This window comes from Coptis chinensis, chromosome 9, assembly GCF_015680905.1.
Source record: "Coptis chinensis isolate HL-2020 chromosome 9, ASM1568090v1, whole genome shotgun sequence".
Classification (NCBI taxonomy): Eukaryota; Viridiplantae; Streptophyta; class Magnoliopsida; order Ranunculales; family Ranunculaceae; genus Coptis; species Coptis chinensis.
Window position 1 is genome coordinate 10,968,607 of NC_141464.1, and position 23,290 is coordinate 10,991,896.

The following is a 23,290-nucleotide window of genomic DNA, read 5'->3' on the forward strand; positions in this document are numbered from 1 at the left end:
GGAAGATAAAGGTTTCGTTTAAACAAAGATTTTTCGTATGACAATGCTTGCAAGGTGTCGTCCCAACTGCGGATTTATTGGCATCTCATCATTTTCAAGTCCAACCTGAATGCACCCTGTGTGAGAGCTTTCCAGAAACACAAATTCATGTCTTTTTTGAATGTTCTTTCTCTAAAGCCATTTGGTGTGGAACAAATTTGAGTGGAATAATTGATCAGAGGAATATAAATGGTGTCAGCTTTAAGGAACAGTTAGTGAGTTTAATTAAGGATATCAGAACGATGCAAAATGGTGATGTACAGGTTTGCTACTTTGTTGGGGTTTTGTGGAATATTTGGCTTGCAAGAAATGACACAAGGTTTAAAGGTAATCCCCCACATCCAATTAGATACATGAACAGAGCTTCAAAACATATTCAGCTAGTTCAGGAAGTCATGTCCCAGAGAATTCACAGAGAAAAAATTCAGGTTTATGTTAAATGGTTTCCACCAAAAGAAGGATTTGTGAAACTCAACACTGATGGTGCTTCGCTTGGGAATCCAGGATATGCGGGGTGTAGATGTATTCTGAGGGATTCAGTAGGTAAATTTTTAATGGGAGCAGCTATTCCTATTTTTTATGCAACCAATAATGAAGCAGAATTCCTTGCTCTTTTCTATGGACTTCAAATTTTAACAAAAACAGGATATAGGAAGGTCGAAGTGGAGACTGATTCTCAATTGTTGTTCAAGGTTTTGATAGATGAAAATGTTAAGTGTAATTGGTTATTATCCAGAATCACTACTCAGCTTAAGTTATTGTTGCATAACTTTGAAGAAGTCCAATTCAGTTGGTGTTATAGAGAAGGAAATGGCTCTGCAGACACTCTTGCTTCACATGCTGCTGCTCAAGTAAAGAAGTTCCAAGTGCTGGGACAACCAACTATGGAGTTCTCAACCGGACCTTCAGGAGACTTGTCATTCCTTCCAATTTTTTCGTCAGTATGGTAGCAGAAAGCCCCACTGTTTGTACATATGCATGTTTTCTCTGATGTTCTTGGCATCTGTAAATATCGTTTGGTTTAATAAAAGTGTAGATTGAAAACAAAAAAAAAACCCCATATTTTTCTATATATTAAAGATTATAGTTGACCTATGGACCCTACTAACTAAAAACAATACTCAAATTACGTGGGATTCTATATTTCTCTCTCCTGTCTGTATGCGGACGATCCGGCTCAGATCGGGACTGATGGTGAAGGAACACATTTTACGCTTTGAAAACAATTATAAACAACTCGCTAAATATTACAAATCAAACAAATAATATACAAGTATGGGCATGAATCATAACCTTCCTAGCCTGGGAAATTGCATAAACTGTACACTGATAAGAGCAACTTTGTTGTTTCGGTAGAACTAATACTCTCTGTACGTGGAAGAAAGCTTACTCATTCTTGTTTGGACGCTGGAACTTCACTGTTTCAATTTCATGTAAATTACAACGGCTCTTTTTGGCCGCAACAGATCTTTCATTAGACAACCCCGTCTAGGCGAAATAAATCAGTAGAAGGGAACGGTGGTGTGTTGAAAATCACTGTGTATTGGGCTATTTGTTCCAAAAACTAAAGCTCCTGCAGAAGCCAAATTTTAATCAGCTTCACACGCACAATACTCTGTCTTAGCATCCAATATATGAAGTAAATAAAATAGATCAAAATGACAGAAGTATATTCATTTTTTTCCCCGATCGCCATACAACATTTGTAGAGATGCCAAAAAATTAGGGTGTGTAATGCACAGGAGTTTTTTCCCACAGCAACACACCATTTTGGTCTATATAGGGAAGTAGTGGGAAAGTTTAAATGTTTAACCACTACTGAACTACTTTCCGCCCTAACTTTGTGGGAAGGTTTCTGTATTTACAGGATTTGTAACTTATGCAGGATAGTATTAGCTCAAATACCAATCCCACTAGTTCCCTTAAAAATCTTCACCAAGAATGGTGTTCCATAAAAAGAAGGGTTTCCATGAGAATCATTTACCGTTTGTGTTTCATTACAGTGTTTGTTTGGAGCATGATTTCCAAATATAAGTGAGTTTGTTTTTGTGAACCAGAGGTTAGACTGAAAATCCCTCGTAAAGTAGGTTGTATTTTCTTTGTAGCTGAACCTCCCTGTTAAGATCATACCGGTTCTCATATGCTAATAGGGAACCAACACTAATGTGAATTATACCTAGGGTCATAGATTTATATTGAATAACAAAAGGCACTCACCTAGAGTAGGCATCAAAAGAGTTAATACTGCAACACCAGCAATTTTGAGAGGCAACCCAGTCTTGACCATATCTTTTATCTCAATATGTCCAGTTGTGAATCCAACAATATTTGAAGGTGTGCTCGTTGGAAGCAAGAATGCAAATTGGGCTCCAATGGCTCCAGGAACCATGAGGAACAATGGGTGCACATGCATTGTTTGGGCCACTTGGATTAAGAGTGGAAGTAGAAGCGTTGCAGTGGCATTGTTTGATGTAAACTCGGTAACAATTCCACTTATGAGACAAACTGCTGGTGCAATTGCAAGGTAAGGAGCCTCATCCAAGAAATCCAGACTTGCTGATAAAACCTGTGCAAGTCCACTTGTTTTAACACCGTCTGCTATGGCAAAACCAGCCCCTAGAAGGAGTATAATATTCCATGGTAGCTTCTTGCATTTGTTCCAGTCCATCAGTTTCTCTCCCTTTTGCTTGCCATTTGGGATTATAAATAATAAGGTTGACATCATTACCTGCATATTGATCAAAAGCATTGATTGTTTTTTTTTTTCTGATAGAAGAAAAGCATGATTGACTGATATATAAAGTCGATATTAAATTAAAAGTATATATATGCTTCTTGTGCAATGCACTAATGCTAAATGCACTACAAATACTAGGCATGATTGACCATGTCTCCCTGCAATTAACCATGCTTCTGAAATAAATGTTTCTCCTGTATACAGTATACAGTATACTTAGGTTTAGGGATATGTGGCCGCAATTCATAGTGGTAGTAATGTAGAGAGCAGTACTTACACTGGCTGTTCCATCACCCACCCGCCCATGAAAAAGAGCTCCCCATCCAGGAATATCATCAGTTATGCTTCTTGTCATCCACAATACTACAAGCATCTGCATCCAGTATCAACATCACTTCCTATTGAAACTAAACGAAGATATGCTACAATGTGGTCTATAATGAGTTTAGACTACAACGATACTAGAAGCATACGAAGAGGATATGGAATCTCAGAAAGCAGTTAATGATAGAAGCGATGGAATATAAAGTTTACTAATGATTTAGAAAGTCGGCCATGGAAACTATTGTGAGTGGTCCAAACTCTATTTTGATGGTGCATTTGATAGGAATTTAGACCATGTAGCAGCAACAGCAATATGCAAATCACCAGGAGGAATTAACTGTTTACAAAATGTTGGGTACATATTTGGAGCAGAGATTGCTGGTGGAAGCTGTTGGAAAGGCGGCAACCAAGCAAGGTGGTGATACTGGGAATAATCTAGAGCCGATGAATAAGCTTAGGAATGCCGATCAGGAGCTGGCCAATATCCCAATAGAGTTCAAAACGTCGGACTCTTTTTTGATAATTTCGTTCTGTTTGTACCAGACTTATTCAGGTTTTTGGCTGTAAGAGGGTGAGGATTGGGAGGCGCTTGATTTAGCTCATTTGGTCATTTGGTATGCTAATATTGTGCATCCCCCCTTCATGGATTTTAGATGCTTGTATTCCTTTATTTTCAGTTTAGTGGAATTGAGGATGGTTAGTGGAAAGTAAACAACTAAATGAACAAGTTCCTGATAATCATTTTGTGCTTTGGTTACGTACCGAAAATACAATCAACACCATCTTTTCTGCAAAATCCATGGGACCTGCACAAGCAATCCTCATTAAAATTCTAAATCTATATGTAGTCTCGAGATGGGTTCTGTTGAGTTGGATGGTCCGTTTTTATTTTTTTAAGAAATATATATTGAAATAACTTAAAATGTTAAAATTTTGTTATGACGACACGGGTTACATCATAACCAGAAAATTACATAAGCCCCACAAAAGGTTAACATTTACTTGGATGTTGGATCCGGATTTAGTGATAAAGCAAAATAACAATAAAATTGAAGAATAAATTATTACTCGTCACAAAAATATAATAAGAATCGCCATATTTACACCCCACTTTACCCGCAAAAAAAGTCAGTTGCTGCGAGATAGTTGTGTTCACCAAAATAGAGTATTTGTTTGTATTAATTACCAAAACTCTTCTTTAGCAACTTGATCACAAGTTTTTTTTCTTAAAGCGTATGGAAAAATTTGTCGCGAGATAACAAGATTATGTTTCGATTGTACATTTTTTTTTATGGGTTTAATGTTATTCTTGGAGCGTATGAAAAAGCTCTAAAGAAGAAGATGAAGTATATGTATGTTGTGTATGTTCAAAATTTGAAGTGAAAAAAAAAAATAACAAAAAAATCTTCTACAACAACTCGCTGTCATAGAATGTGGGATATTGTGGCAACCCAATGCTGTGGATTGTGAGATCTCGCAACAATTTGTTGCCGTGAATTGTAAGATCTCGTGACAACTCACTAATGCGAAACTATCGGGCATGTGGGGTATAAAATGATATATATAGAATAACCATTATTCATGTACCCTTTTACCAAAAGAGTGTTAATCCCATAAAGTGGGGTGTAAATATGACATATAGAAAATAACCATTATTCATGTACCCTTTTACCAAAAGAGTGTCAATCCTATAAAATGGGGTATAAATACCACGACTCTATAATAATAGGTTTATAGAAAAACTTATCGGGAAAAGATTACCGAGGCACGTGATAAGCAGTAAGCACCCTTGTCCTAAGGCGAATTTCGTCCCCTACACTTCGCAAGTGATGGTGCTGGTTCATTAGTCGTCCGTTCCAGGATTCAACGACTCTAACTCTAGTAAGGCAACACCGCAACTACTAGAGCTCTGATGAACTCAATAAATGGACTGTACTCAACTCAAAATATACACAAGGTAGAAAATACCACAAGAAAAGAGTTTCTCTAAAACTCTCTCCTCAAGTATGAGAGTATGACACTTTATATAGTGAACAAATAAATTCTCTCATAAAAATAATTAATTAGACCATATAAATACCAAATAAATAACCATAGGAGTTACAAAGTAAATAACCAATTTTCAGTTAATAGAAAGTCAAAAAGCGATTATAATATATGTATGACATAATGATTTTTAATCCTATCAAATATTTTGATAAAATATCTAACACTTACCAAGCATTTCAAGCTCCCGTTTCAATTGGGCTTTATCCAAATAACCAGAAAGAGCGTTTGCTGTTCCTTTCGAGCAATAAAACAAGCATAGTATCCCCCACAAAAAGAAAAAAATCAAGACAGCCAAAGGGAACCCAAAGAAGAACCAAGTGGCAAAACTAATGGGCTTTGCTTCAGGGAAGTAACTCTTCCACACTCCGACCAGTATAAGGTTAACACCCGTCCCAGTGAGGGTACTCATTCCACCAATGGCTGCACTATAAATCACACCCAATACCACGCCTTTAGAGAATTTTCCTACTTTGTCGGACCGGCTGGTATCGTCTGGTAACCTTTGTAAAATACCAGTAGCTACAGGCATCATTATCACAGCTGCAGCTGTGTTGTGCATCCACATGCTCACAAATGCAGTCGTGGCGCATATCCCGAGTAGAAGCAGCGGTGGATTTAGAGGATCTCCACAGAACAACATGGTGATCTGTAGCGTACATGCAAGATCAGAAGTTTGCAATGGGCCACAAAAGGCCCATGAAACAAAACTAATAAATTTGAAGTTTAACAGGAAAGGCGGAAATTTTGTGATTCTGGGTACTCACGTTCAAGGCCAATCTTTTGTGAATGTTATAATGCTCGACTGCCAAAGCAAGGGTGAAGCTTCCAAGAACAAGAGCAATAACATCATCCATATATGTTTTGGCGACTTCATCCGCAGAGGCGATCCCAAACAATGGAAAAAGAAATAGAGGAGCCATGGAAGTGACCGGCATGGGTATGGCCTCGGTGAGCCACCATAAGAAGACCCAAGCTAGGACAGCTAGCATGTTTCGACTCATTTTGGAACCGTTGAGATCGACGCAGAGGCATATAACGGTGCTTGACAAGGGTCCCAAAAGGATAAACACATTATTCATTGTAAAGATTGATTTGAAGGGTGAATTGAAGCTTTGTGATCTTGGAATAATATTGGAATCATTTTGTAAAGGTAGAAGTGGTGTCTTGGGATCATCAGAGATTGATTGAACTGAACTCATTTTTTCCTTTTTTCTATGGAGTGTTTTTGGATTGATGGAGCGAGCAGGTTGATGGAGTTGGATAAATGGATATAAGGGGAGAACAATTATCCCGTGTTTCTATCCTTGGGGAAAAGGTGGAAGACGAATTCGTTTATTAATAGTTTGTGATTTTGGATACGATGTACGTAATAATTCAGAAATGAGAAATCCAAACTTTTATACTTCCATACCATTTCTTACAATTGTTGCGAGATTAAGATGCATCGTCAGACCTTGCTAACTACCTCATGAATCTCTGTCGACTGAAATGTAACATCAATAATCAAAATTATACCAAAGAAAAGAAGACACACGACGAGCCAGTGACAAGTGGTGGTCAATCACGTTATGTGTTTTTGTTTTATTTAAAGGTTTAGAACTTGCTAGTACTTCTGAAATTTGAGAGATGCTTAATGTAAGACTAGCATATTCTTAAGAAAATAATGTATTATCGATCAACACTTCAGCGTGAGTAAGGTAAAACGTTTTAAATGTAGCCTAAATATACTAATATAGCGAGCTCTAGTCAAATACGACTGTATGACTGTATAAGTGTTTTTTGGTGAAGGTATCTTCTTATCTAACAAAACAGGGAGGAGTGGGAGGATAGATTCCACGTCATAAGGTGAGAAGTGGTTGACACACTCTAACCATAGCCATTCAAAACTCATGGAGGGTGAATTAAAAAGCTTTTATGGGGTGAGTTAAACAGTTTTTCTCACCTCACCCACCCCCACACAAAAAAGTCAACATTGGACAAAATTTTTATGGGTTGAATCTTTTATAGGCTTGGAACCATGAGCATGGACTCAATTAAAAAAAATTGTAATAGTGGGGTAGGCATCCAAAAAATCAGCCAAAAAGGGGGCTTAAGTTGTTGGGCCTCCATATTTGACGTAGGTACTTCACAATTGGTGATCCAATTGATGTTATTGGGCTTATAGATAATGGGCAATTAGGGGGCCTTATGCGCGACGAGTTGTTTGCGCCGAAGACGACATACACGCTTCTTGCCCGGCGCGGCGCTATTGTTTCGTGCGAAGACACGCCAGCGTTTACCAGACGCGATGTGCGCTTCTTGCGCCGAAGGCACAACGAATTGTCGGAGTAGCGCGGCAGGCGCGTTGAGGTATCACGGGTCATAGGCACGGGCATACCCTAGTAACTGTATAAGTTAAACACGGAGTTTTCTTATGAAAAGTTTATTATAAAAAATTATGAAATTAGAAGTTTTAAACTTATACATCCTTTGAATTGAGAACTAAACATTGTAAAATAATGGAAGTTGCATTATTTGATTTGAGATGCTGTGTATTTGTCCTCTAATCAACAATGATGGGAGGGACAAGTAACGTGTGGAGCTCACATTGGGGAAATAATACGCCTGATCCGTGGTCTTGCTTTAACAGATAGATACTTCACCAAAAAAAACACAGATAGATGTGATGACGAGACAATTGGAATTATAATTACTAGCTAAAGTGCACGTGCAACGCGGAGCCTTTTTTTTTTTTTTTGTAGGACCCAAAAAATGTATATATATATATATATATAATTTAATAGTGTCAAAAAATAAAAACAAAAAATTATTTAGGAGAGAGAAATAGGTTAGTTGTTATTTAGTAGGGAGAAGAATAAAAGTGCGAGAGTGAGACACGTATTTTATTCTATTTGAGTGGGACCCATTTTGAGGGAAAAAAAACATTAAGAAGGAAACAGTTGTGGCTTTCTTAGAAGAGATAATGATTGAGAAAATTCAGAAACAAAAAAACGACAAAAAACTAAGTAGAAAAATTGGAAAGTGTTAGAACCGATACACGGCTAATATGGCTAGCATAACACTTGTCACAAATTTGCCGATTGCTAGAACCGACAGACTGCTCACATGGCTAGCCAGGCCACACCACTTGTAAGTGGCAGAGATCAACAAAAAAAAAAAAAAAAAAAAAAAACGATAATGACTAGTCTATTACCATTAAACTTGAGAATAATGATAGTCCAACAATTAAGGAGGTGGACTATTAGCTTCATATTTTAGTTGCATACTTAGGGCATCTCCAATGGAGAGTGTAAAAACCCACCTCTATATATAAGTGTTATTAAGATTATATACTCTATCTAACTCCCAAATATATAAAGTATATATTTATTATTTGTGGCTTTTCCAATAGTAGGTAGAAGCAAATGTGTAAAAAGAGATAACAACGGACTTAAACTGTCACAACCCATTCAAAATAATGAAAAATGACGGGCTTGGCCGTCGCAAAGGCTTGAAACAAATAATGGTCCACTTTCATACGGCATTCAAAGCAACATTGTAAAACTTATAAATAGGATGGAGCGACGGACTTAGACCGCCACAAACAGAAAAATAAAGCTTCCCACGTTAGTTGAAGTGATGTCGGAGTTTTTTAGTTACACAGACGTTACTACAAGTGACGTCCGAGTTTTTTTATTAACTAATATCCGGATGGAGAATCCCCACTCCATCTATTAACTAATAACCTATTACCTACGATATACAACCTCCACTGGAAAGAGTTTTTTGGCACTTAGAGTGTAAATTTTACACTTTATACTGTTTACACCCCCCCATTGGAGATGCCCTTACTAGGTTCCTGAGCCTCCCTTTTGTGAACTCTTTTAAACAAAAAAAAAAAAAAAAAAACACAATATATTATAAGGAATAATGACTAAACAAACCAGAAATCCTACCAATGAAATATTTATGCTCCCAGCTGGCTTCCTATCTAGTTCATCGAAGGTTCAGCATTAACTCCCTATAGTCACCAAGGATTACAATATCTCTTAGCTTCAATTTATTCAGAAAAATGGTTGCTAACTTTGCTCCACCACATTCAACTTCAAAAGGATTTCACACCCTACATCTTCTGTACACAATACCCCAAAAGCTTCCCTTCTGAGTCTCTACATACAGCTGTTGCAACTCCTCTAAGCTAATTGTCAGTACATCAAAGGCACTAGTACGTGCATCAAAGGCATCATCAAAAGTAATAATCTTATTCCAGTTTCTATAGTAATGAGTGCCTAAACTCTTCAAAGATATATGGTATAATCTAGTGAATTGGCATTGCTTCTTTATCTTTGGTAATGTCCTCTTCTTCCTTCTTGTATGCTTCTATGGTTCTTATTGTTCTTCTCCTTAGTTGTTTTAGAATATGCCTTATGTTGGACTGGATTCTCTCAATCCTAAATTTGTTTCTACATAATTGATTCGTTGATTTTAGTGCGGGGGTGGGGGGTGGGTGGGTGGGGGGGCATATTTTCTTTTGAACAAGTTGGAAATTATTCAAACAAGAAGAAGAAAATTGGGGGAAGAGAGAGAAATTTGGGTTGTTTGATTTTTGAGATTTTAAAACACAAACTTGTAAACCAACTGAAACTTTAAGAGGGAGAGAGATGAGAAAGATTCAACTTCACCATTAGAGTTGAATCCTCCATTAAAAAAAGATGTAACACTTGTAAGTCTTCACTTTTACTTTGATTTATAGACAAACCAAAGTAAATGTGTAATTTTTGATCCATAGAAGGGACTTTCTATCTCTATATTAGACTCAACTACTATGAAGAAAAAAAGGAGAGATCTTTATCTTTAAAAGATCATATTAATTTTTAGTTATTTCTCCACATTAGCTATTTTGGAGCTTAACATGGAGAAGGAACTTGTGAAAACCTTACACAAGAGATACTTCCATTAAAACGGAGTTTTCTCCTCCAATTGACTTCATTAAACCCTCCCTAAGAGGAGGAGTTAGCCAATTGTCATTAGAACTACTCTTACACTAAGATTTAAAGACATGGAAACTAGATAAGATAAAAGCTAAAGAAGTTTGTATTAATGGAGGCTAAAAAAGAAAGACTAGTAAATGAACTAATGAAAATAAGATATGATAGGGTTTGGAGGCTACCATACTTTTATATGTTTCAAGTAGGGTTTATATGTGTGGGTTAGTTAGTGAGCCAAAAATATCACTAGAGTCCATTACATTACATACAAGCATAAAATGTGCTAAAAGGGCATGTGTTTTACTGTAGTACAATTATTGTCCATTTATATTGGTCATGTGTAAATGGGCTTCATATCTCTAGAAAGATTTTCTCGAGCTGGTCGTTTGACATATAATAGGCTTTAATCTGATATTCGAGTCAAACATTATACCCATTTGAATTTTTGTTGACTTTTAAGCCTTTTTGCTATCTGGGTTGACTTTTACTTGACTTCTTTGGCTTAGGTTTTTTGAAGGTTTTTCCCTCTTGAATCTTGGCTTAAGTCCATGGAATTCTCCTAGCAAACAACTTAGCTCCATTTCCATGCAAATTTGACTTATTTTCACACATACACAATTTCAAACCCTGAAACATACAAATGAGAGTAAATGGTGATTCATTCACATTATTATAAACATAATTGACCTAAATGAAGTACTTTTAAGGGGTTTAAACTATAGTTTTGAGTACTTATCAATAACCAAATCTCATTCACCATGATCAAGAAGTAGGTAGTAGCATATACTTTTGCTTTTGTTTCCGCTAAACTATTCCAACAAATAGAGACCCCAATCCATTCCTTGATACTCTTACAAGCATGCTCCTCCATTCTAATATTCAAGTCTTACCTAAGACATAGGCATCTAGTCCACTTACATTGAAGAAAAATATGATCATCTGTTTGTATCTTTTTTTGACACAAAATGCATGAATCCATTGTACAAAATATTGCGATAGGGGGATATATAAACCCGTGATTTCCTGATATGTATCGTGGATATATCACTCTTTTGGTGATATTTTACATTGGCACCTCTACTAATATCGTGGATATATCAACAAATATCGACAAATAATCATTTTATTAATGATATTTCTTGATATATCACGATATATATCATTTATATATATTTTAAATATAATGGTGAATAGTAAATGAAATTGTTATCGTAAACCAAAACCGGTTGATATCATCAATATATCGCCATATATCCCCAATATTGTCAATATCGTCGATATATCATGATATATCAACGAAGATCACCGATATTTATGGTGGAATATATCAAATAGCATATCGTGATATTTATATATCGTTTGATGATTTCTCGATAGATATCGTGATTACCTATTATACCCCGATATTCTTCTACCACCCCATTAACAGCAACTCACCACCTCCTTGAAAGTTAAAACTCTTTATTTAGACAAACTGGCTGCTCAAATACTCATTCTCTATAACCAACCTTTATTATGTTCTAGCTTATACTTAATGATAACAATATGATTGAATTGACAGTAGATTGTTCAACAACATGACTAAGATTGGTAATAAACCGTATGGGGTGTTCTGCAATAATCATTCATCTTTATAGATATATGAATCTTGTTTAAATTTAGGATTGAGACACAATCAATATATGCCAATTTGAACAAGTTTGAAAGGATTTCTAGCGTCCTACCTCTTTAAAGGGGTAGGACCATCCTAACTCGCATACAAACAAAAACTATTAACTGGGTAAAGTTTCAACCTTGTGTAGGAATGTTTGTTAAAATTTAGGAATAAGTCAGTCTTCTTCCTCCTCTCTTCCCATTCTTCTCATTTCTTGCCGACAAAATATATTGGCACAATTGAATGGAAAAGTTGTATAGATGCAATAACAAAATATTAAACTCAAAAAACAAATTGAAATTGATCAGGCACCACAACATGAAATACCAACACACACACAAAAGAAGCTTAAGTTACGAAATAGAAATTGGTTGGACTGAATTAGCTATCAATTGGTGGAGTTAATATTTTCAAATAAGGAGATACAATTTGGGTCATTATTGGCAATGGTTGAAGCACTAAAGTAAAATTTCAAAGTGCAACAATTTTCAATTTCATTGACTCCATTTTCACGTTGGCAGCTCTAACATCCACTAAAACTGAAATATTTACATCCATGAAGAAAGTAACAGATGAAACAACCGAATCGGACCGATCCAACTAAAAGTACCAAAATTTATGTGAACAATTGATTAATAACATATGTAAAAGTATAAAGATCAAGATTCCGATGATATGGTTCAGCGTTTGATATTGTAGTCGCCAACGAACATAACCGATTTGGTTTAAGCCGGTGGTGGAGGGTCGTCACATGGTGTTGTGTTTTTGGTTTAAAGTTTGGAGAAGATGATTGAGTTAACTCACTGATCTATTGTTTTCAAATGGTTTAAGGACGTAACTTGTGCAAGAGGTGAGCAAGTCATTTCTTTTGTTTGTATGCAGGTTAGGATGGTCCTACTCAAAGAGGTAGGACGCTAGCAATCCTCTTTGAACAATGGCTCACAATTATTTTAGTATAAAAGCTAACGAAAAACAAACACCCTCTAAGTATAGTAATTGAATGATCACAACTTCACACGTGTTCATAATATTCGTTTCGTTTTGCTCCTACCACAAAAAAATCGGTGTAATGATCGAGACTATTTAATTCGTACAATTATGCAAAAATTAATCATATGCATTTTGTTTTTCTTCCACACATTACTTTTTGGGTTGTTTTTGAGTGTGTTAACTTGGCTTAGTTGTAGGATGTAAGTTGGTTAAGTAGGTGGTCCCAAATAGATTCTTATATGGTCGTTGAATCAAATCTCAGATATTGCCAAGTGTTTGACTATTATTTAGAGTTTTTGGTATTTGGTCATACTGTTAATAACAATATTTGTGTTTGGTCCTCGAGTAAGTCACGTGTATCACATATTGCAAGACATTTAAGCCATTAATAGAAACACATAGATGGAACAAGACGGTCAACACGAAGTCAATGCAGTCAACCATCAATTTTGGACCAAATGCAAATAAAGCTATTATAACTAGGACTAAAAGCTAAATTGGTTGTGTACCCCTCTTCTCATAGGGGAGGTTGCAAGTTCAAATCCTACCAAGAGTTGGCCGGTTTGGTATTTATTTCTTGTGCAATTATGTGATGAGCTTTTGGGCCAAGTGAGCCTTCGGGCTAGAGACAAGGTGCTACTACGATAGGTGGACCAAAGAGTGAAAACAAGTTTTTATGGATAAGGTGGAGGCGGGTTAGGTCTACTCAAAATGGCATGTCGGCGAGAGCTTTCAGGCTTCAGGCTAGGGAAGGATTGATGAGCCTTTGAGCAATGTAAGCCTTTAAGCTAGGGCCCTACAATATAATTGGTGTGGGTATGCCTTTACCTTATAAATATTTCTAATATATATATATATATAGTCCCGCTCTAAGAAGTATGTAAGTTAAAACTTCACCTAGAAAATAAATTCAAATCTAATATTTTGTGGATATGATGTATTCACCATAAATATCATCTCCACAAAAGTTCAGCTCATTTGGATTCCTCTAACCTAGGCAAATGATGATTGCAAAAACTCGACATTTCTAGACCGTTAGATTTTTTTAAAGATGACAACAATTTTTATCTAGGTTAGATGTTTCCAAATGACCTGAAATTTTGTGGAGATGATATTTATGGTGAGTACATCATATCCACAAATAAATTAAGTTTGAATTCATTTTCTAAGTGAAGTTTTAACTTACGTACTTATTTTAAGTTAAAAAGCATTACATTTCTAAGATTTTATATATATATATATATATATATATATATATATATATATATATATATATATATATATATATATATATATATATATATATATATATATATATATATATATATATATATATATATAACAAAAAGTTATAATTGGCAAGCAACAATACGCTGACAAACGCAAAAGTTATAATTGGCAAGTAACACCACGCAACAGTTGCAGAAACTGTCTCTGAGAAAAAACAAAACTGATTTTTTTATCATTCAGGTTTTGAAAGAAATATTTAGTACATGGAAGGACAATATGAAAACAACTATTTCCCCAAACATAAAGCGTCATCTAATAATTCTATGTCTGCATGCTCCTTGATCTTCCTCTCAAGCGCAGGTTTTAAATGTACGATGGACACTGCAACAACCAAGTAGCAACATTTCCTAATGCACAGATGGTGTGCCCATCAATTTGATCAGTCAATCTTTCAATTATCATCTATAGCCATACGGCCTGTCCCCTCCCTGTAAGGTGGCACTGCCCACAGCTCTCATGCTTGTAAAAATAGGAAAGGATTGTAGTTGCATCCACAATGTCTGTCAACTTGTCGACCACAATAACTACAACAGTTCCTAGCCCAGACGTAACGGCCTTGAGAGCACCGTATTCCATAAGTATATCGTCGCATATGTGCTTAGGAAGCAGTGGGACTAACAACCTCTTGATATTACTGCAAGTAAATTGTCCCATCCACCTCTAACTCCACAGCGGTGTCTCTCTATCAACTCCTTAAATGGAATACTCATCTACTCCTCAACTGTGCAAGGCTTGTTACCATGACTTGAGCTACAAAACAGCTTGGTCCTAGAATTGTTTTAATTTCCTTCCAATACTGGCAAACCACTCAAGCCCTTGCCTTAAAATTGTAGGAGAAACAGTGATTTAAAAACCTAGCAAAAGTTTGTGACAAATTTGATCTAGAAAGTGACAAAGGAAAAGCTTTGAAAGTTCTCTTAAATAAAGCAAAAATTCCAATTGTATTACTAAAAGAAAGATATATATTGTAGAAAATAAAAATAGAAATAAAAATCTAGCCAGGAACATCCTCAAACCGAAGAGAGTGAACTTAGTATAAGAATGTGAATCAAACTTTAATAGTTAATATCTGGTTACATATATTCATGTTTGATATTTTATCATATGAGCAAAACCAAATGACATAATCCAATCTTAGTTCAACAAATTATGGGCTATGGAAGGAAACAAATAAAACAGAAAGTCAACAAAACTTTTCAGTAAATAGAAGTCCACAGGTTGGTTATGACTCCAAATGATTCATCACAATTAGTTCATGATATATGCTTGGAGAACACTACTTAGAGTTTTGAACTCTCTAAATTAATGTAAAAGCAATCAAGGTTCCTTACTCACGATCTTCGTTTCGTAGAGTTTGAATAAGGATTCGAACTAACCTAAAGTTTAGAACAACTAAAAATTAGATGTTACAATAAAGGGAAATTAAGGAGTAAGGATATAATATAAATGTTAGATTTTTCCTTCCTACACAAACATTAATAAAAACATTAACAATGAAAACACGCTCTTAATACCGAAATAGAAATTTGAAAGAGAAATTGGAGAGTTAATCCTCCTCATGTGAAACTATCATTAGTGTTGATTTGAAAAAGGTTTTGATTCTTCCTAGACTCATAGACAAGTCCCTAACGGAAAAATAGATTTGATCCCTAGCATGCATGGCTCACTAAAGAGCTCATACATGCTAGCAAGTGAAACCAAACAATGACTTATCTCTAAGCTCATTGCTTGATTCCTAACTAAACTCTACACCAACTACCATTTTGGGGTAGGATGTAGAGTTAGTTGTTCTTCCTAAACCTACCAAACCAACAACAATTGGTTTACCCCTCACATGAGTTAGATTAACTCCCCAAAGGGAAGTTAGCTCATGATCCTTGGGACAAGGATTTATGAACTAAGAAAAACACAAAGAGAGAGAGAGAGAGAGAGAGAGAGAGAGAGAGAGAGAGAGAGAGAATATCAACAACCACACTCAACAACCAATTTTATTTCTAGAAGAACAAAGAACAAGTTCCTCCATTAAAACTATTACAAGCTTTTTTTTCATAAAAACTAAAACTAACTTCTCATTTTCACTAAGGAACTAAAATAATGTCATGTGAGGAAAATAAGTCAAGGGAGTAAATGGAGTGTCCCCACATTTGTCTAATTTCTTCTCCATTTGAGAGAAATCTCATTTCCTCCCACGTGAATTATCAAACCACATTGATTCATTTTTATCTACCACATTAAAACAAAGTGACACCTTGCCTTTTTTTTTTATTAACACCTAATCTAATTTATTACATGCAAGGTGTCAACTTTGCACCAATAATTTGTTATCTTTGTCTTGACATGGTCCATGATTGATGACTCATCCAATCTTGTGGCCCCACATAGTGGGTCCATGTGCAGATCCCATGGCGGTCCGGTTATTTTGGGGCGATGTTACAATTTCCGCTTTATCGTAGAGTTCATCATCGCCTCTGATTATCCGAGCATCTCTCGTGGTCGCATTCGAGTCCCGTTCGAGAGGTAGGAGCTTTGGAAGTTTGATGCTTCGTGTGGATTTGGGAGAATTCGATATATCTGCCTTCCTCATGCTTTATTTCAGTTTTAACCAATATTTCCATGTTTACTTTGCAAATACCGCAAAAGTATGAAAACATATTTATTTCATGATTATCAAACACATAATTAACCAAATTTATATGTCTCAATGGGGTTTCATAATACACTTTTGGGTGCTTATCACATTACCCCCAAACAAACACTTTGCTTGTCCTCCGAGCAAAGAAGAGACACTAAAATAGATGAGTGGCCAAAATATGTGTAGTCCTAAACTAATTCTCATTTCAGTAGAGTCGCGGTTGCATTGACCATATGCAACAAGGCCCTTAAACCACTAGGAATTCCCTAGTGGACGAAGTTCTGACCTCGTGAGAGTTTTCCGAAAAGATATTCACAAACTTCATTTATACTACAACGACTCGGATGTGAAACTTCGTTTCCTAAATTAATATCAGATATCCATACATCTCCTTAGCAGGGAACGAGGATTGATTTCTTTGAAACTCAAGTTAATATGTATTCAATAATTAAAACATCTACATATGATTATTCATGCAGTGAACTTTTCATTGAAATATACTAGCAGGGTTGTTTCTGGATCCCTTGGAGAGCGTACCTAAATGGGTTCTCACAGGTATGTGTCGAAACACAATTCCACTCAAAATTTTACCACTCAGGTTTTGTTAACTCCAGTGTGCAGTGGGCACACGTTTCCTTACATCTCAATGACAGTCAGAGGAGCCGATGTCGATCAATCACGTCTACTACTTATTATCACACCACCCTATTCCTAATTGAGCTAGAGGTCTTCATTAGATATTGTGGGGCTTAGGTGATAGTGTACAAGAAAATAGAAATGGATAATCAAAATTTACGAGTATGAGAGAATAGGGTCTTCATATATTTACACTAGAGAAATCCTTGTTTCCTTTCCTTCTTCTAGCTGAGTTTTTCCAACCTTGTTCTTAAGCCTCTGGATACTGATGTTTTTTTTTTTTTTTTTTTATATATATATATATATATATATATATATATATATATATATAACATGATTCTATTTTTCTTTCCTAAAGCAAGTAACTGACTTATATTTAGGACAAGTCTTTCTCTTTATTCTTTCCACATTTCATCCTATTTCTCATACTCATCACTTAGGTAGGTTCTTTCATTTGGTTTAATAAATGGGTAAGGAATTTTTTGTGAAAGTGAAAGGTTTGATGAAACGGTTCGATGGAGTGACTAAGCGGTAATATTTGTAACAGGTATGAATTTTTAGCTATGTCGATCCAAAGAAGGCCTAAATTCTCGCCTAGGGTTCGGGTGGTGATCAAGTAAGTAGATGCGTAATTTTCTCTAATCGGAAAAACAACTCCTCTGTGTCATCACACATAAATCACTCATATCAAGGCTTTTGGTTAGATTCTCACAGGATTTATAGTTTAAGTAACTAACCGTTGGTTCCAGAAACTTATTGCTATGTACCATCAATGATACTCAGTACATGAATATTCATGAAAAGATGTATAAACTATTGCATATGTATTATCTAAAGTTTCTTAAAAACAAATCCTAATTCGGATACTAATGTGAGATTTCTAGACAATTTTCATCATTGAAAAGGAAACAAGACTTTGTCACTAAGTACAATTATTAATATGAAAATAAAAACTATATATAGGCTACAAGATGCCTAATTTTTTTTTTCTGGGTTTAAAGCACCCCCAAACGAATGATGCTTAGTCCTCGAAGGATCAATAATTAAAGAGAGAAAAGTACTTGAGAACCGTGAGCAAAATTAGGGCTAGATTGTCGGAACGAGAGGTTGGAGATCATAATATATTATTCGAAAAGAACAAGAAAATGTTCAATAGCACACTAAACATAGCACACCTAAATAATGAACCATAGCATCTGAAACATGAAAAACCATAGCACACCAACGAAGGTTTAGCTAGATATATGTACAATGGCAAACTCAAGTTTACCATCCAAGGGCGTGAAGGTCCGGCGTCCTCTTTAAGGAAATGCATTTCCTTAGCATCGCTTGAATAGATAATAGTCCGCCAAATTTCTGCCCATTCTTTGTCTCCTCGATTCCCTCAAATTGGTCTTCATCTTTTTCGTCCCTTTGGGTAACAACATCGAACATGCTTCGTGTCGAAAGGGACGCCCATTGACGAAACCTCAATGAGCGAATGATTACGTTTTGTTGGGCACATGGAATCTACCTTGACCCAGTCATGAAAAGTGGCTGCAAACTGTGGGAAATGTGTCTTCATGATCCGGCAAGCGGTGACTGGTAAAAGTATATACTGATCCTGAAAAGTGCGAGCTCGTTTTAGGCTGGAGAGAACACAACCTAAAATGTTAAATAATGCATGACCCTGAGCTAGTGCACTGAATACAACGCAAGCAGCCTCATTGGCAGTAGAAAAATGCCAATCTCCCATAATGTTTAGGAATACAAATAACATGGCAGTCCCCATGTTCATGGTCATGCTTGCTAATGGAATGGTGATGTTACGCCATGGCACATGGCCATCTCCTTCTCGTTTGATCTCAACACCATCACCATAAGAGTCGCGAAACGCTTGCCACTGAAAGGAACGATAAGAATTATGATAGATGTACTGCCAAGATGCAGCGGGTTCGTGGTATGGAAGGTCCAAAGATAGAACAAGTTGTTGTTCAGAAAAGATATGAGGTGTGTCACCAACTCGGATTGTGAACCCATCTAAGTAGAAACCATGCGCATGGTTGAATGCTAGTGTGTCATCCATATTAGCATAAAAGTATGCAGCCAAACTTGGAGAATAAGTTTGGTCAGGTTGAAGAATTAGGGAAGACCACCCAATGTTTGTGATGTAATCATGGAAGAGATGGCCATAGGCATTGGAATCCACCATAGACTGAAAGGATTACTCAGGAATGAGTTTGGGAGGTACCATGGATGATGAAGATGCCATGGTGGATGAAGTAAAGAAATGGGTAACGATACAGGCAAACTGGATGGAAAAATGAGTATGTAAGAAAATAGACCCTCCTGTAGCACATGTTAAAATTATATTAGTCACAATGGAAATGATGACAATCCTATTAAGCATTGCATACAAAAGAAGACAAAAATATAAGACAAAATACATAGTAAGACGAAAAAACGTAATAACATAGATGATTATATACTTATTGACTTAGTAATATCATGGATTCTTATATTGCTCAAGGAGATGCATATTTTGCACCAAACTGTTTAGTTCTTCTATTTGTTGGCCGAGTTGCATCTGAATGTCCCCTTGGCTGGCAGAGAGTACAGTTTGATTTTCCATTAGGAGAGCGTGATTTTGCAAGAATTGAGAATGATTTTCCAAGATCTCCTCCTGTTCAACATCATGCGTTGCTTGACGATCTTGGAAATCCTGAAGAGTTGTGATGATGATATTCTGACGAGCGTGTAGTTCCCTCAAACCCTGATGAAGAAGTTTAATGCCTTCCATGGGATTAATAATATTCAGCATGACATTTTCATCAAATAAATGGTCAAAATTTGAGCTTGAGGTGTTCTGCTCATCTATCAGAGTATCAGGGGTCCAAAAACCAACGGAGTAGTCTGTTTGAAGTACCTTTATATATGCTCTTTGAAGGGGTGTCTCTGGAGAAATTATTGGATAACCCCAACGCATCATAATCTGCGTAACCAAAGTGGGTAGAGTTGCTGACCTTCTTGTTTTCTTGGTGATTACGTTCCAGAGGTGTTGGATCAGACAAAAGTCATCTCTTTGAGTTTGCAAAATCCAAAGTAGGTGAAGTTGAGGCTTTGTGACTTCAGTTTGGTGTGATGTACCTACCACATTATGTCCCAACCAGTGGAGCACAACACGTTGATTCTATTTCAAAGAGCGTTGAAGAACCATGTGATGTGTATTTTCGACGTCGCCATGAGATACGGTAGCTCGCAATAAAGTTTTTGCGGAATCGAATGATGACTCTTGAACAAGGGACTTGATAAAAGGATAAAATTGAATAGTCTACCTACGAAATGAACGATGAACTCAAAACGTAAGTAAACTAAAACTAATCTTATGATGCTTATATTTATCAAAAATTCTACTCTCAACTCTATTGAGATATAGTGGAGTAGAGTGATTCGTTCCACTCTTAGTCCTTCCGCATGCTATGTTCTCACGTGTTCGTACTATCTACTTAAAGTCTAATGAAAGATTTACGAAAATAACAACTAGACTGCGATGCAACTACCCACGAAATGCAACTAGTCGACGATGGGGATAACTAAGGGAATGCTACGTTGATTCGATGATAAGGAGTTAGAGGGGGATTGATTCCACCTTAACTCGACTTAATCCTATTAATGACGAATCGTCGTAATCCGAATTGAACTGCTTCGCAGAACAATTGGTTCTTCCTAATCCCTAATTACACATGACATTCTGATAAGAGCCTAAAATTGAAGTTTTAACCCCTTAACAATTGTACTTTTAGACCAATTATGTGAATAATAAGTAAGAGTTAATACTGATTACGTGTTTTTATGCATTTCAGGCTTCAAAGTCCATTATGTGCAGAAATGTGCCACTTTAGCGAGATAAAGGAGCAAAGGTCGGTTGCTAAGGAGTTCTGTGATTAAAGGCCAATTTCCAAGAAGACAAAGCCTCTGTAAAGCCCGGTCAAAAGATGAAAAGTCAAAGTCCACGCGGGCAGAAACAGTGCACAAAGTCAACAGAACTTCCGAAGACCATATCTTTGGACTCGGACCTCGGAATTGGGCCTACCTTATGTCAAAACGACCGGCTCGGAAAGAGCTTTCCAATGGTCTAAGCCTTGGCCCAATCAGAGGAGCAAAAGTGGACAAAAAGTCTGTCGAAGTCAACTGCAGCTGAAGAGGCCTTTTTGGACTGAAAGAATTGGGTTTTGGGCCTGATTCTCTGGCCCAAAACATGGATCCAAGCCCATGCACGATTTTTGAATCTGAACATATAAAAACCAAAGCTTAGCTCTTTGTTAAGGGTAAATAGTTAGGTTAGAAAATAAATTAGGTTAGGATAAGAAAAGTAGCCATTAAACCTTAGTTCTAGATCTAGTTTTACATTAATTAATTAGTTTTTATTCTTGCCTTAAATTTAGTATTAAATTATTGTTATTGCTATTCATTAGATAAATAAAGTTAATTAGTTCTCCATAATCTAGTTTCATTTTCATTTATTTATTAGCTTAAATCCTTAAATTTACTTATTTGTCATTATTAGTTTAATTCAATTATTGCATGAGTAGTTTCGAATTGAGTTTAAACAAGTAAAGTTCAAATCTTTATATTATGTCTTATTTAGATTCCATAAGAAATGATAGTTTAATGACTCTAGGCTAACCCTCCATTAGAGGGGTTGAGGAAGCCTTGAAGAAAACTTGATTTTGTTAGCTTAGAATTTGTCCTGATAATCTATTCAATTCTAGAAGTAATTAGTTCGCCATGAGAATGGGTTTAATGCTTCACATGCTAGTTATTACTTGGTAGAGATTGCCATGAATAGTTAGGGATTAGATTTACCAATTGTTATGCGATAGCATTTCAATTTAGAGTCGGCAGTTCTTGGTTAGTAGATTAAGTAGAGTTAAAGGCGGAATCAATCCCCCAATTCCTTATCATAGAGTCCAGTTAGTATTTCTGTAGTTGAATTATCGTATCTTGTTAGTATAAATTGAATCCGTAGTATAATCATAGAATAAATATTTCATATAACACATTACTCTCACCATTGTTCTTTCTGTTTGTTCAATTGAATTTGTTTAAGTCTTGAGAGTTAAGAGTGGAACGATTCCGTACTCTATATATTGCATGAATATATATGTGAGAGTAGGAAATAAATTATTGATACCGTAAGAATAAGGTTAGAGTAATCTAATTGAGTTTTTTCGGGTTATCAAATGGCGCCGCTGCCATCTTAGTTCACTTTCATATTGTTTTCGTAGTTTAATTAGTCTTTTTAAGTCCCATTTCACCCACCCACCCTTGTTTGATTCATACTGTGGTTGTCCGTTTCAGATTTGAAAAATTCTGTGAAAAGTTACCGAATGCGACCAGCCCCATAGTGGCGACCAGCTTAAAAACACTGTAATTTCAATTTATCTTGGCGACCAGCCCCCATCAAAGCGACCCTCGCTCAAAACACTGTAACTTGATTTATCTATCGAAGCAGCTTTAATACGCGCTCTCACTGATTTTGTTGGATTTTCGCAGGTTTGATTCAAACTTTGATTTTTCAAGTTTTTCAGTGTTGTAACTTGTTATGTACACTGAACACGCGTAAACAAGACGCTATTCGTAAGCGAAGCAAGGAGGCATTCAGGTACTCCTTCTTTCACTCCTCGCCTCTTCTGTCAGAGGAGTTTTAATTCTAGTATAATCAGGCTTGTTTTTCGTAGAAATAAATACCACACGCCTATCTAGAAATGTATGCTTAGAGTTGTGGTTGCATATTAGTTGCCTTATAATATATTTGAAAAACCAATATGGCATATCAATATGTGGACCAACAATCATATGATAATTATGCAAACCCTTCACCATGTTCATGCTGTGGTAGTCCTGACCATTGGGCTTCTCAATGCCCATCATATCAAGAGCAATCATGTAATTATTATGAAAACCCTTCACCATGTTCATGTTGTGGTAGT

At 36.2% G+C, this 23,290-nt stretch overlaps 1 protein-coding gene across 2 annotated transcripts; it reads right to left on the reverse strand.

Annotated features, from left to right (window-relative positions):
- Positions 1–688: 688 nt before the first annotated feature.
- Positions 689–6,848, reverse strand: TDT (tonoplast dicarboxylate transporter). Of its 2 annotated transcripts, XR_015209896.1 has the most exons (7): positions 5,914–6,843; positions 5,318–5,795; positions 3,863–3,906; positions 3,054–3,149; positions 2,257–2,767; positions 1,430–1,612; positions 689–1,042 (listed from the first exon to the last, which is right to left on the reverse strand). XR_015209896.1 is itself a non-coding variant. In XM_086586325.1 (6 exons), the coding sequence occupies exons 1-6, from the start codon at positions 6,346–6,348 to the stop codon at positions 1,542–1,544; spliced, it is 1,635 nt and encodes a 544-aa protein (XP_086442451.1). In that variant the 5' UTR covers positions 6,349–6,848; the 3' UTR covers positions 1,247–1,541. The 2 variants fall into 2 exon arrangements, 1 of the variants encoding a protein (XP_086442451.1); XM_086586325.1 differs by lacking the exon at positions 689–1,042 and having other exon boundaries at positions 1,247–1,612; positions 5,914–6,848.
- Positions 6,849–23,290: the final 16,442 nt, after the last annotated feature.